This window comes from Marmota monax, unplaced genomic scaffold (genome assembly GCF_021218885.2).
Source record: "Marmota monax isolate L192 unplaced genomic scaffold, Marmota_monax_Labrador192_F-V1.1 WCK01_AAM20220418_F8-fsc00258, whole genome shotgun sequence".
Taxonomy (NCBI): Eukaryota; Metazoa; Chordata; class Mammalia; order Rodentia; family Sciuridae; genus Marmota; species Marmota monax.
Window position 1 is genome coordinate 747,987 of NW_026692172.1, and position 13,407 is coordinate 761,393.

At 36.7% G+C, this 13,407-nt stretch overlaps 1 protein-coding gene across 1 annotated transcript; it reads left to right on the forward strand.

The window, feature by feature from the left end:
• The first annotated feature begins 2,156 nt into the window (after positions 1 to 2,156).
• LOC124077391 (lysophosphatidic acid receptor 4-like) lies at positions 2,157 to 11,672 on the forward strand. The gene is made up of 4 exons (XM_058572345.1): positions 2,157 to 2,701; positions 4,585 to 4,666; positions 5,619 to 5,647; positions 10,638 to 11,672. Exons 3-4 carry the CDS (start codon positions 5,631 to 5,633, stop codon positions 11,311 to 11,313), a joined length of 693 nt encoding a protein of 230 aa, XP_058428328.1. The 5' UTR covers positions 2,157 to 2,701; positions 4,585 to 4,666; positions 5,619 to 5,630; the 3' UTR covers positions 11,314 to 11,672.
• The last annotated feature ends 1,735 nt before the right edge of the window (positions 11,673 to 13,407 follow it).

Consider the following 13,407-nt stretch of genomic DNA (forward strand, 5'->3'; position numbering starts at 1 on the left):
TAGAACTATAGGGGAATGGGGCAGATCCTATTTGGAATTTAGAGGGACAGCTGATAAAATATATATTACATTTGTCTTTAAGGAGAAACTGGTGAAATTAAGAATACTTACGGGGGACAAGGTTCATGACTGATTAAAAATTATATTTGAAGAATTGATTTTAATGGATCTACATTCAAAGAAACAGACCTTTAATGTGTTGTGTTAGGGAAATCTGACCTGGGCCATATCCTAATTCAACAATTTCATTGCTGACTTAAACAAGGACATAGATAATATGGTGATCAAATATACAGATATGCAAAGCTGGGGGAGAGTTAATATTATTTCATGACACAAATATGATACAGAAAGGCATCTCATGTTTTATATGGACCTTTACTGTGCTTGTATAATTTACCATGATAGGAGAAGGACATGCCTGAGAGTAGGAGTCAGAGATTCTTTATCCATTATCATTATTATTCATTAGTATTTTGCCTGAAGGATAGTTAGATCAGATAATCTCTTGTTAATAAAGTCACTCTGTGTGTGTGTGTGTGAGAGAGAGAGAGAGAGAGAGAAAGAAAGAGACAGAGAGAGAGACAAGCTTGTTTTTTTTTAAAGATTTTTTACTTAGTTGTTGGTAGACCTTTGCTTTATTTATTTATATGCAGTAAGAAAATGAAACCCATTGCTTCACACATGCCAGGCAAGTGCACTACCGCTGAGCCCCAACCCCATCCAGAGAAGGTTGTTTTAATCTGGGTTATTTTACTGGGTAGGAATTAATCTAAGTTGGAGAGTTTTGCAGTTAGAATTAGCACAAATCATTAGATATTTCCTTGGATTTCTTGGAGTGAATTGCCTATCGTAATGACTTGGGAGAAATATTGCAATGTTAGATAATGACATTTTCTCTTTGACAACAACCAAAACATTCTGGCCATCAGAATTTCTATTCTTTTAATTCCTCAAGGCAAGAATTGAACTTAGTATGAGGATCCCTTTTAGAATCTTTCATTTTGGGAGAATTTAGGAGATTTGTGGAACCTTGTAATGCTTACACTAGATCACATTGTGACATTGAGAAAGGAAAAGTCACAACCTGGAGCTATTTGTAAGCAGAATGCAGGAGTTAATTTTAGAGTATTTATTTCCTTTCCAAATTTGTTCTCTTTCCATAGAAATTGGAGCCCTTCACTGTTATCTGCCACCAGCCGCCCTGTTTCACTAATCAGGGAAGTAGGCTAAGAATACCCCTTAGTTCTAAGTGAGGGGAAAAAAGAGCAGGTGCCAGAATTCAGGTATTGAAATATGCCAGGGTCTGTTCACCAATCATTCTCCAATGGCAGATCCTTAAGGACAAATACATCAACTGTGAGCCAACAGCTGCCAACAGTCCCATTAAGAGCAGTTAGCATATACTCCTGGCTAAGTATGAGATTGCTGTGCCACAGGTTATTATATTGTTAGGACAAGTCTTCACAGCTCACCAAACATTTTACCTCAGCAAAAATTAGATTGTCTGAGAAACGTTGATGAGCTATAAAATAAGTAGTAGTTAGTGACTTTGAAGAAAATAGCTACTAAAAATGTTCTTAGCAGGGAAGTATTTCTGGAAGGACCATGGCTATGGGTTCCCAAAACTATGATAACACTGTTTCAAATTTTTGGAATCTCCCCTGCTTGCCAATCCAGGCCTGGCACTTTCCCCTTAACCCCTTGCAGTCTCATACTTAATCCTTTCTTTGACTAACTGTAACCAAGAGTCTATAGATGTGGGTGCTAGTTCAGGCTTTGCCATTGATCCTCAGTTTTCCCATTTAAAAAATATGCACATGGCTTACAGTGTACAGGTATGTTGGTGGTTTTTTGAGAAAACTGAATGTGAAGGTTAATAGGCAACACAGATATAAGGTGGAGATGTTATTACTCAAACTCTATTGTGAAGGCTGGAAATATTTGGAAACTGCTTTTACTTGAATTCTCAGTCTGAAAAATGTTTGCCTCTGGATTAAAAGATTAAGCTTTGCCTTAGGGAAAAATCTACTCTAGTTTAATGTCTATCTGTTGTTGCCTGTTTGTATTCCTTCCCTCTTCCTTTCTTCCCTCTGTCCCACCCTGCTTTTATATCTTTCTCTCATTCTCTGTAAGTCAGTCAGTCAATTTCTCTCACACAGTAAAAAGAAAAGAAAACCTTTACCTCTTCGCATAGACTCTTATGGAAAACAGAGAACTTTTGACTTTCATGTATTTTGAATTTCTCTTTTTTAAGACTCTTACTCTACCTTGAAGTTTGATTTTAATTTATTTCAATTACATGTATTTGTTTATTTGCTTATAGCCTGCCTTCTTTCACACATGATTTGAGGCAGCCAAGCTTTAGCTTGTTCAAGACTTTAGGTGGTGTTCAAACCAATGAAGACTGCATTCCTTAAATCTTCAAAGGGAAAATAAGAAGTTGCCGAGTTATGCTGCAAAAACAGAAGTATCATCTTTTCCACATTACACAAAAAGTTATTAACAAGAGTGATTCAGATATTTCCTGCAAAATCTGCTGTGAGCAAATTCATTACAGACGCACGTAGATTGAACGGCTTACCCACGTCTTACAGCTAAATATATTAGAAGGAAGAAGAAATAGAACCAGAATTTTGCTCCAGTGCTATCTGACTACACTGAAGGAGGGAGAATCTCTAGTTGGAGTCTCCACCAACATGTAAGTATAACATCTATTTTGGGGGAAATGTCTAATTAGAAGCATTGTTCATGACTGTAACTTAATTTCTAATAGCTTGTGTACAAGGTTAGCTGGGAAGAAAAAACGTAAACAAATTATCAACAGATGGGAACATGACTTGTTTTTCCTTAAATTGTTGCACCCTAATGTGCTCATTGAGCACTTAACTCTTATGTTGTTTGTTAGCAGATGTTCATGTGTATGTGCATATGAATGTGACTATGTTATTTATGACTGCATTCTAAACTGAGGTATGATACCATGTCTTCTTCCTGGGTAGCCCTATTTTTGATGCCATGATTAGTGCTCATTAGAGGCTGGATTTTCCTATCTGGAAACTAAATTGTGTAGCCAATCCTACCATCTCTGGTGATGAAGTTTTCCATTTTCAGTTTGGATATTCTGATTTTATAAAAAATTAACTTGGCCCTCCCATAAAATAATAAATAAGCACTTTTTGTGTGTAAGAAGACTCACAATTCACATGACAACTATAAAAAACATAGATAAATCTTTCACTCAGCAGATCAGATTTCAGATTGCTTGTTTTTGAAATTTTATTTACATCTCTCTATTTTAAATAGTTACTGAGGTGTAAATGTTCTCTAAAACTATTCACATATTTAATGCATATAATTTATGGATTTGAACATATGCATATGTTTCACATGTGAAACCATTACCACAATCAATGTAATAAACATATCCAGGTGGCTTCTTCTTCTTTTTTTTTTTTTTCTGGTACCAGAGATTGAACCCAGGGGTGCTTAACCCACTGAGCCACATCCCCAGCCCTTCTTAATTTTTTATTTTTAAAAAGGATCTTGTTAAGTTGCTTAGGGTCCCACTAAGTTGCTGAGGCTGGCTGTGAACTTGCAATCCTACTGCCTCAGGCTCCTGAGCGGCTGGGATTATAGGAATGCAACACCACCCCCGGCTATCCAGGTGGTTTTGATACAAGTTAAAGTACATAGTTTTACTTCTGGGCTGGGAGTTGCCGCTGGGTTCCACATCCTTGTGAGGTGATATGTGACTTGACATTTGCACATAATCACTTATGCAAAGGTCTTTGAAGTGGTATTTCTAGCCCAGATAAGGATATATGACTGTCTATAGAATTCTGAACAGCAATTGTCTTGACTCAATTTCCTGCTCTGACCCAGTTCCTTCTGAGTATTATTCACCAAGGAATACCCTCTCTCATGTTCAGTCAGAAAATGTCACAATTTAGCCAAGATTATCACTACTGATTCTTTGTGCTGAAAAGAAGTTTCCAGGCTTCCCTCCCCTCCCCTCTCCTCCCTTCCCCTCCCCTCCCCTCCCTTCCCCTCCCCTCCCTTCTCCTCCCCTCCCTTCCCCTCCCCTCCCTTCCCCTCCCCTCCCTTCCCCTCCCTTCCCCTCCCCTCCCCTCCCCTCCCTTCCCCTCCCCTCCCCTCCCTTCTCCTTCCCTCCCTTCCCCTCCCTTCTCCTCCCCTCCCCTCCCCATCCCCCTTCCCCTTCCCCTTCCCCTTCCCTTCCCTTTGAGATGGGAGCAAGGAATCCAGCCTTATCTGGTCCTTTTGAACAAAATGAGAAGTAAGGGATATTTTTCTTTGAGATTTATTTGTCTTTATTTATTTTTACTTTATAGATTTTCTTTTAAATTAGAGCTTATGGTACTTTTAGCTTCTCTGCCTTTCAGTACTTCATATTGTACCCAGTGCCTTCATCCTTATTCCACTTATAAACACCATGAAGGTGGAGTTCAGATCTTTTTTATCTGTCTATGTCCCACATTTAATATGATATCTAACATATAATAGGTATTTCATAACATATTCATTGATTTATACTTTACTGAAATACGTTTTTCCCTTCCTCAGGACCCTTGGATATCTTGAATTTTTACTTTGCCACAGAGAAAGTGACTGACTGCTTCTTGAAGCCTGCTGGGTAAAAGAAAAGGTAGAGAGCTATGGGAAATCTGCAGCACAGAGGACTCATTGGGGATGCATCCATATGTACATGGCATAATATGAAAGGTGGTCCCAAAGTATAGTATGTCTACAAATATCCTTCTTAGAATAACTAGCATTCTTAAAATTAAGTAACATTATTTGTATAGGTCATGTATTAAGGCATGACTTCTAGAAGGCTATTCCTAAAATGAAGTTTTACCAGGGAAAAGAACCCATGAGAACATTACCATAAATTAGGTAATTATATTAGCTGTCCGCCTGTCTATGGTTTTATTAGAGATGTGTGGGGATTATGAATGAGATTCCAGTGGATGGATTTCATTTGTGAGAACATAGGGACATTCATTTGTTGGATGAGGGCCATGGGTGGGAGTTCCAATGGTTTTCAATTTGATTTAATACTATTTAACAAAGATGGAAATGGCAATATTATATATGACACACTCATCCAACTGTATCATAATTTTTGATTTCTCATTTGACTGTCTCCTACACTTGTCTGTTGGAAGACAGGAAGGCAGACCATGTTGGCTTTGTACATTACTTTATCCTTAGTGTCTAGAACAGAGTAGGCCCTTATGAAATGTTAGTTAATGAGTTTAAGGAAATGAATGCAAAATGAAAAGTATATACCGTTTACAGCTAGAGACTTTTTTAAAAAATATTTTTTATTTGTAGATGGACACAATACCTTTATTTATTTGTTTATTTTTATGTGGTGCTGAGGATTGAACCCAGTGACTCACACATGCTAGGCAAGCATGCTCCACCACTGAGCCACAACCCCAGCCCCAGAGCTAGCAACTTTTGAGGGGTTATTCTTTGCACATGGCAAAGGGATGGAAAATTTATATGAGGTTTATTAAAATATATGGAATCCTGGTCATAGAAAAACTCACAGTTACTAAAATTTTCTTTCTCTTATATTTTTCCTGCAGTCTCAGTTATTGATGGTCACTGGAATGATGTAAGTGCATAATACTTTTCCTTATTTATAAATTTCCAGAAACTATTCTCTAAAATACTTCAGTTGGTGTTCTAACTCTTCAGAATATATGCCAATGATGTATTTGAGAGAAATTAGTGAAGAGTGAAGAGAGGCACACTGGGAATAACCCAGAATGAGAGGACAGAATGGAAAAGGAGAAGTTGGAAGTGATAATGTCAGTCATTGCCACCATGGGTTTTGGTGTTTATCACCCTGTAGTGTAATTATCCATGTACTTTTGTTTTCTTCTTTGTGGAACTCTGAATCCTTGATATCCCATCGATTTCATATTTATCTTTGAATCTCTACTGCTTAGCACATATTTTTTGCCACATAAAAGGTACCTGGTAAGGGTTGAATGAATGATTGAGGAGCTTAAAGAAATGTTTTCAACACTTCGTAATTCATCACAATTTACTGAGTAACTATTATATGACCTCTAGCATGATAGTTAACCAGGATAAGATCTTTTGTTTGTCCACAAGGGATTCCTGGTTTACAGGTGTATAAGTAAGTGAATAATTGTAAAACTATGAGCAAATGCAGTGGACAGATACTCATGAGGTATTGTAGGAACACAGAGAAGGTATACCTAGCCTAGCTTAGAAAAGATAATGGCAGGATATGAAATGAGAGATTATAGGTCACACATATAAGTAGAAATAACTCATTTTTGTAAACTCTACAGCCTTACCAATTTTATAGATTATAGTCCTGTAAAATTAATCAATCACCTTGAAGAGTAAGCTTGTTTTTAAAGAATGACTAATAGTTACTCAGATGAAGAATAGGAGGAAAGGAATATCAAGGGGGAAGAGAGAGTATAAATAGAGTTATGTGAAAAAGAGACATTTGGCAAAATATATAAGAATCAATGAATTCTTGGGTATTGCAGTGTAAAGTTTGAGTTAGAGAGTGGTAAGAGAGTGGTCAGGAGAAGTTGTCAAGAGGCAGATTATGAAACACCATGTCTAAAAGCCTACATTATACCGTTTTAAGTAGTGGAAACCAATGAAGGATTTTTAACAGAGGCATCACTTGATCATGTTTTAACTAAAAGAACAACTCACACTTAGACAGCTCTTGCTGTGCCTGGCATAGCCTCAACGGCTTTATTTACATAGTAACACTTTTAATTCTATGACATCTTTATGACTTAGGTACTATTCTTATCTCCATTTCATAGGAGTGAAAAATGAGGTATGAAAGTTAAGTAGCCTGTCCAGCATCACACAGCTAATAAATAATAGAGCAAGGATTTGAACATTTATTTAGCCAGTTCACTTGAAAGATTATGCAGCAAGTTTGGATTACAAGAAATTAGATGGGAAATTATTGCGGTGAACCAGTTATGAAATGATAAGATTCTAAACAAAGGCAGTGGAGGTAAAGATAGAAAGGAAAGAAGAAGAGATAAAGGAAAATATTTGAAAAATCTGCATAAGGTTAAATAGGCAAGAGTTTGAGCAGGAGCTTGAAAAGGATGGTAAAAAAGAAGGTAGAGTCATAAGTACTTTAAATTTATCTGGATAGAGAGATCTAGCAGGTAGATGGATACACACACACACACACACACACATATATATATATACACACACACACACACATATGTATATACATATACATATTGGCACCAGGAATTGAACACACTGAGCCATATCTCCAGCCCTTTATATTTCTTATTTGATATAGGGTCTCACAGAGTTTCTTAGGACCTGGCTAAGTTGCTGAGACAGTCTTTGAACTCATGTATCCTCCTGCCTCAGCCTCCTGAACCACTAGGATTACACGTCTGCACCACCATGCCCAGCTGGATATTTGGATTTGAGGCTTAAAAGAGATCTTGGCTGAAAACAGAGTTTTATACAGATGTGTAGGTATTAAAGGGAAGTGGAATGATGATGGAGTGCTAGAAAATATCAACATTTTTAAGAGTGAACGAAGATCAGGAATCACTGAAGGAGGCATAGAATATGGCATCGCGGAAACTAAGGAGATATAACCTATCAACAAGGATGGCATAATCATGAGTATCAAATGAAGAAAAGAAGCCCATTAACAGAAGGATCTTCATTTGTTGGATGATTGGTAGCCTTAGTGAAAGGAGAGTTATACAAATATTGGGGATAGAAGTCAGACTGTATAGGTTGAAGAGAAAACGTAAAATGATAAAGTAGTGAAACTGAAGATAGACAAGTCATTCAAGAAGTCTGATTGTTTCAAAGAACAGAGAGGAAGGGAAATAACAGGTAGGGGCTATAGAAGCATAGAAAATTTCCTCTTTGAGTTTATAGGTTGAAATATAGTGGAACTTTTTCATTGGTTGAAAAAGAGGAAAGGGATTCTGATAGAGTAAGGTCCTGGAGGAGGTTAGAATGGATGGCACCAAACATAAATCAGGGACAATCAATTTAAGTGGAATGAAAGCACATCACTGACCAGAAGAAAGTAAGGGGGAGCCCTTGATCTTTTTTGATTTAATTTTTTGACTGACACAAAATAATTTTATATATTGAAGTTTCTTAATGGTTTATAATTATTGCTCACTTGTATATGAAAGCAGTGGTGTAGGATGAGGGTGGAGAGAGACACAGGATCGTTTTCCTGTGAAACCAGCTTCTTAATAAGGCTATCCAACAACTTTGTTCTGATATGATCTTGGTTAGCTAATAAGCATCTGCCCAGAGAGGGAGAGTGGAAAAATGTGATTTTTTTTTTCCAAAGTAGGATAAATAAATACATTAAAATATTTTTATCTTAAGAAGAAACACTAAAATTGAAATAGTTCACAAGGAAATTGGAAATAGAGTCAATCAAGTCCTCTGTTTTATGGGAATTGGTTTTGCTTAAGTACAGTAAAATTACATCAAGGTTACCTTAATAATGGGTTTTAATGGTTTGCAGGGTGAGGTGCAAAGAAAACCATCAAGTATCTTTCTTTTTTTAAACTCTTTAAGTGTTGACATCCCACATTAAGACTCCACTTTAATAAAAAGAATCAAAATGTAAGCTTTGGTTGGCTCTTGGAAAAACATGTTAGGACAGATATAAAAAAAAAAAAATATTTGGAAGTCAGACAAACCTGGATTCTATGGTTCTCTCACTTCTTTGTTCTATGTGACTTTGATCAAGTTACTTAAACCATCTAGACCTTAGTTTTTTCATCTTTAAAATGAAGATAGTACCTGTACCTCATAGAGAAGTATAAAATCTTAAAAGAAATCATGAGACAGTATAAAATATTTTTAAAAAGAAGAAAATCATGAGTAATTCTTACATCCCAGGAATAAAATTTCACTTCAACATGATGTTTGATCCTTGATATATAATGCTATATTGAATTTGCTAGAATTTCATTGACAATTTTTGCATTTATTGTTTATCAGAGATATTAGACTGTAATTTTCTTGTCAGGTGTGATATTTGCAGGACTCAAAATTAAAAATTGCAAAGTGGCAGTTAAGCTTTTTGTTTGCATGGTGTTTAAAAAAAAAACACTAGACAAACAAACAATTGCCCACATTAAAAATTTGAGTGACCTCACCTAAAAGTCTGACTTTGGGCTCATGGAAAATAAAAAGGTATGACTATGCTATCTAATGGCAATGATAGGATGGAGCTGATTATTAGCTGTTCTCTTCCTATAAAGACCCATTTAGAAGACTTCTCTGTACCCTGAAGGCATTTGAATTCCTGACATTTGTGGGTATTCTCGTTAGTCATAAATCTTGGAAACAGAGGACTGGGGCTTTGGCTCAGGGGTGGAATGCTTGCCTAGCATATGTGAAGCACTGGGTTCCATCCTCAGCAGTACCACATAAAAATAAATAAATAAAATATTCTGTCCATCTACAAAAAATCTTGGAAACAATGATGTTTTTAACCAGCTAATATATCAGAAACAAACTGCATGCCTGGAATTTTAAAGACACTTATCAAAGGTATAAAAGATTACATAGCTTTCTTTGAAGTAAAAGCTCCTTCAAAATAACTCTCTTTAGGTTTTATATCAGCTTAACTTTCAATTTAGCTTTAGTTTAACTTTACAAATCACTAAGTCAAAGTTAATATTCACTATCTTTTCACCAATATTTCCAACTATTTTAATGAGACAGAGACAGAGGGAGAGGGAGAGGGAGAGGGGGCATGCAAGGGGGGTGGGAGAGAGAAAGAGAGGGAAAAACTATTTGAGTTGTTCAGTTAATATTTTATGCTTTCCTCATGAAGTGACTCAGTATGTCAATGAAGTTTTACCTACCTCAAGCAAAGCTCTATGCTAGTGTTGTGTGGTTAATCATTTTAAAGACATAAAGGAGGATTCAGATGAGCAGAAAGTTCCAGTTATTCTACTTTCAGATGTGAAGAATTATTTGAGGGTTGCAGAACCCAGTGCCTCACACATGCTAGGCAAGTTCTCTACCACTAAACCACAACCCCAGCCCCAATACATATATTTTTTGAGCAGGAAAATTTCTTCTATTTGCTTAAGATAAGAATAGTAAGATCAAATCTGAGTAGACATATCAATTTATGTATAGAAAACAATTAAATAGAAGGGAGAACTTTTGTCCTTGTTATCCTTGTCACCATAAGTAAGGTGTAATTTCACATGGCAGCATGACCTATTGTAAATATCAATAAAAATAAATAAATAAAGGAGTGACAGGAAGATCAGCAGAATATAGGAAAGAGAAAAGTGGGAGGGAGAAAGGGAGGAAAGGGAAGTGGGAATGGGTATTGAAATCAAATTCCTTGTATGTATAATTATGTCAAAAAGAACACAAATAATATGTATAAATAAAATGCTCTAATAAAAAAGTAAAAACAAAAACAGGTCTAACCATGGGAAGTTTATCAACACATTTGTGTGCTAAAATATTGAGTTTCTTGGACCAAACCATATTTTAAGTGACTTTAAGATGTTGTTTTTCATAGACTCATATCATTTTCCTTCTCTACTTCACTACAGGAATCTCACTCAATTTAGTGTTTTTACAAATCGAGACCATATGAAAGATCTCCGAAGGTACCTGACATTCAAATATGTCCAGTATCTAGTCCTACCTTCTCCAAACATCATCGTCACTCTGCTGGGATTGTTTGCCAGTGTGTATGTCACACTGATATTAACATTACCTTTTGTATCCAGAAAATCTACTGCAGTATTTATTAGTAACATAGCTCAGGCAGACATCTTAGTGGGTTGTAGCATCTTTTCTGCCATGATTCAAGATGTGATAAAGAGTGAAATATTATCATATTCTGTTCAATCAACCTTGAGGCAGAATTTCCAGATTGCAAATGTACATATCAGTTCTCTTTTACTCAGCTGTGTTAGCCTTGAAGCCTTTCTGATCACTTTTCTTCCAGTAGAGACACGCCACATAAGAACAGTGAGATGTGCCAAGGTGGCTTCTAAGATCATCTGGATTGCCATAATTATTGAGTGCTTCCTTTATCAAATGGAGTGCTTCAAACACCTTAGCATCTCTTATTTTGACACACACAGGCACGTTTTGCTGTTGCTAAATTACTGTTATGGAGCCACAAAACTGCTGAAATCAGTTGTTTATCCAATTGGACTACTTTTAAGGATCTTCAATGTGTACCTCTTTTATAAGATGTATTTCCGTGTTTTACCTTAACAATAACTGTGATGGTTAATTATGTCTCAACTTGGCTAGGTATAGTGCCCATTTTTTTTTGTTCAAACATTAATCAAGATGTTCTTGAGAAGATATTGTGTAAATGTGATTAACATTTATGGTTTTAATAAAGGAGAGTATCTAAAACAGTGTGGGTGGACCTCATCCAATTAGTTAAAGGTCTTAAGAGGAAAAAAACCCTGGGATTTCCTAGGAATTATGTCCCATCAGCATCCTGCTTGAATTTCCAAGCTGCTGGCCTGCTCTAAAGATTTCAGACTCAAGACTACAGCATCAGTTTTGCCTGAGATTCTAGCCTCATGGCCTCCCCTACAGATTTTGGATTTGGGGGCTCTGAAAATCATGTGAAATAATTACTTAAAATTTAAAAATAAAAATTAAATAAATGAAGAAAACTTCATATCCTATTGGTCCTTGTATTTCTTTCTTCTTTTAGAGACAGGGCCTCATTAAGTTGCTTAGGGCCTTTTTAAGTTGCTGAGGTTGGCTTTAAACCTGTAATCCTCCTGCCTCAGCCTCCTGAGTTGCTGGGATTACAGGTATGTGCCATCGTGTTCAGCTCTTGCTTGTTTGTTTTTTTTAAGAACCCCCAACTAAATCAGGTGGTGACTCCAATTGCAGCTGCTATACCAGATGTAGTTTCATTGCTTGAGCAAATTATCACATTTCCTGGTACTGTTATGCAATACTTTTTTCTCCATATCTATTTACTAAGACTACCAGAACAGTTTGCTTTCTCTTGGCAAGGCCAGCAATATACTTTTACTACCTTACCTTCCTATGCCATAATTTAGTTTGCAGGGTGTTGATTGTCTTTCCCTTCCACAACACATCACAATTCGCTTTACACATCATAATTTTGCATTACATTGATAGAATTATGCTCATTGGACTCAGTGAGCCAGAAGCGACATCCACAATAGACTCATTAGTAAGATATTTTAATGTTCAGAGGTTATGGAATATTTTTTATTAAAATTCAGGTGCCATCCACCTCAGTTAAATTTCTAGGGGTCCTGTAGTGTGGTGAATGTTAACACACCTTTTCTTAGGTAAACGATTAGTTGTTGCATCTAGCCTCTCCTACAATCAAAAAAGAGGCATGATGCTTAGTGGGCTTCTTTGGACTTTGGAGAAAATTTATTTCTCATTTGTATGTGGTACTAGAAATATTTACTGAGCAAGTTGAGAGCCTGCTAGTTTGAATGAGACCTAGAGCAAGAAAAGGTTCTGCAACCAGTCCAGGTTTCTGTACAAGCTGCTCTGCCACTTGGGTCTCATGATCAGATAGATCCAATGATGTTTGAAGTGTGAGTGGCAGATATTGAAGCTGTTTGAATCCTTTGGCAGGCCTAAATAGGTGAATCATAATACAGACCATTAGGAGTTTAGAGCAAAGCACTGCTATCTTTGGTAGATAACTACTTTGAGAAAAAACTTGTGGTTTGCTACTGGGCCTTGGTAGAGAGTGAATGCTTAACCATGGGCCACTAGGTTACATGCAATCTGGGCTTTTCATCCTGAGCTGACTGTTGTCCAATGCATCAAGTCAGATCACTGAGTGTTCCCAATCATATTCCATCATCAAATGGCTACAGTATATATAAAATTAGCTTTGAGCCAGTCCTGAAAGCATAAGTTATATGAAGAGGTGGCCCAAATGTCCATTGACCTCAATCCTTCTTGCTATGGTTCAGATATGATTTGACTATGTCTCCCAAAGGATAATATGCTGGAAGCCTGATCCCCTAAGTAGTGTTTTCTATAGGTAGTGGAATCTCTAATAGGTGGGATTTAGTGCAAGGAAATGATATCATGGGAGCCTTATCCTCTGAAAGAATCACTGCTGGTCTCATGGAGTGAGATAGTTATCATGGGAGTGGGTATTATAAAGCAAGGTCACTAATATGCTCAGCCTATTCTGCACATGGCTGTTTCCACTTCCATTTCTTTGCCATGTTGTGAAGGCCCTTGACAGAGGCTGTTATAGTTTAGATATGAGTTGTTCCCCCAAAACTCATAATGTGAGACAATGCAAGATTTAGTTAAAGGTGAAATGATCACTGGGCGCAG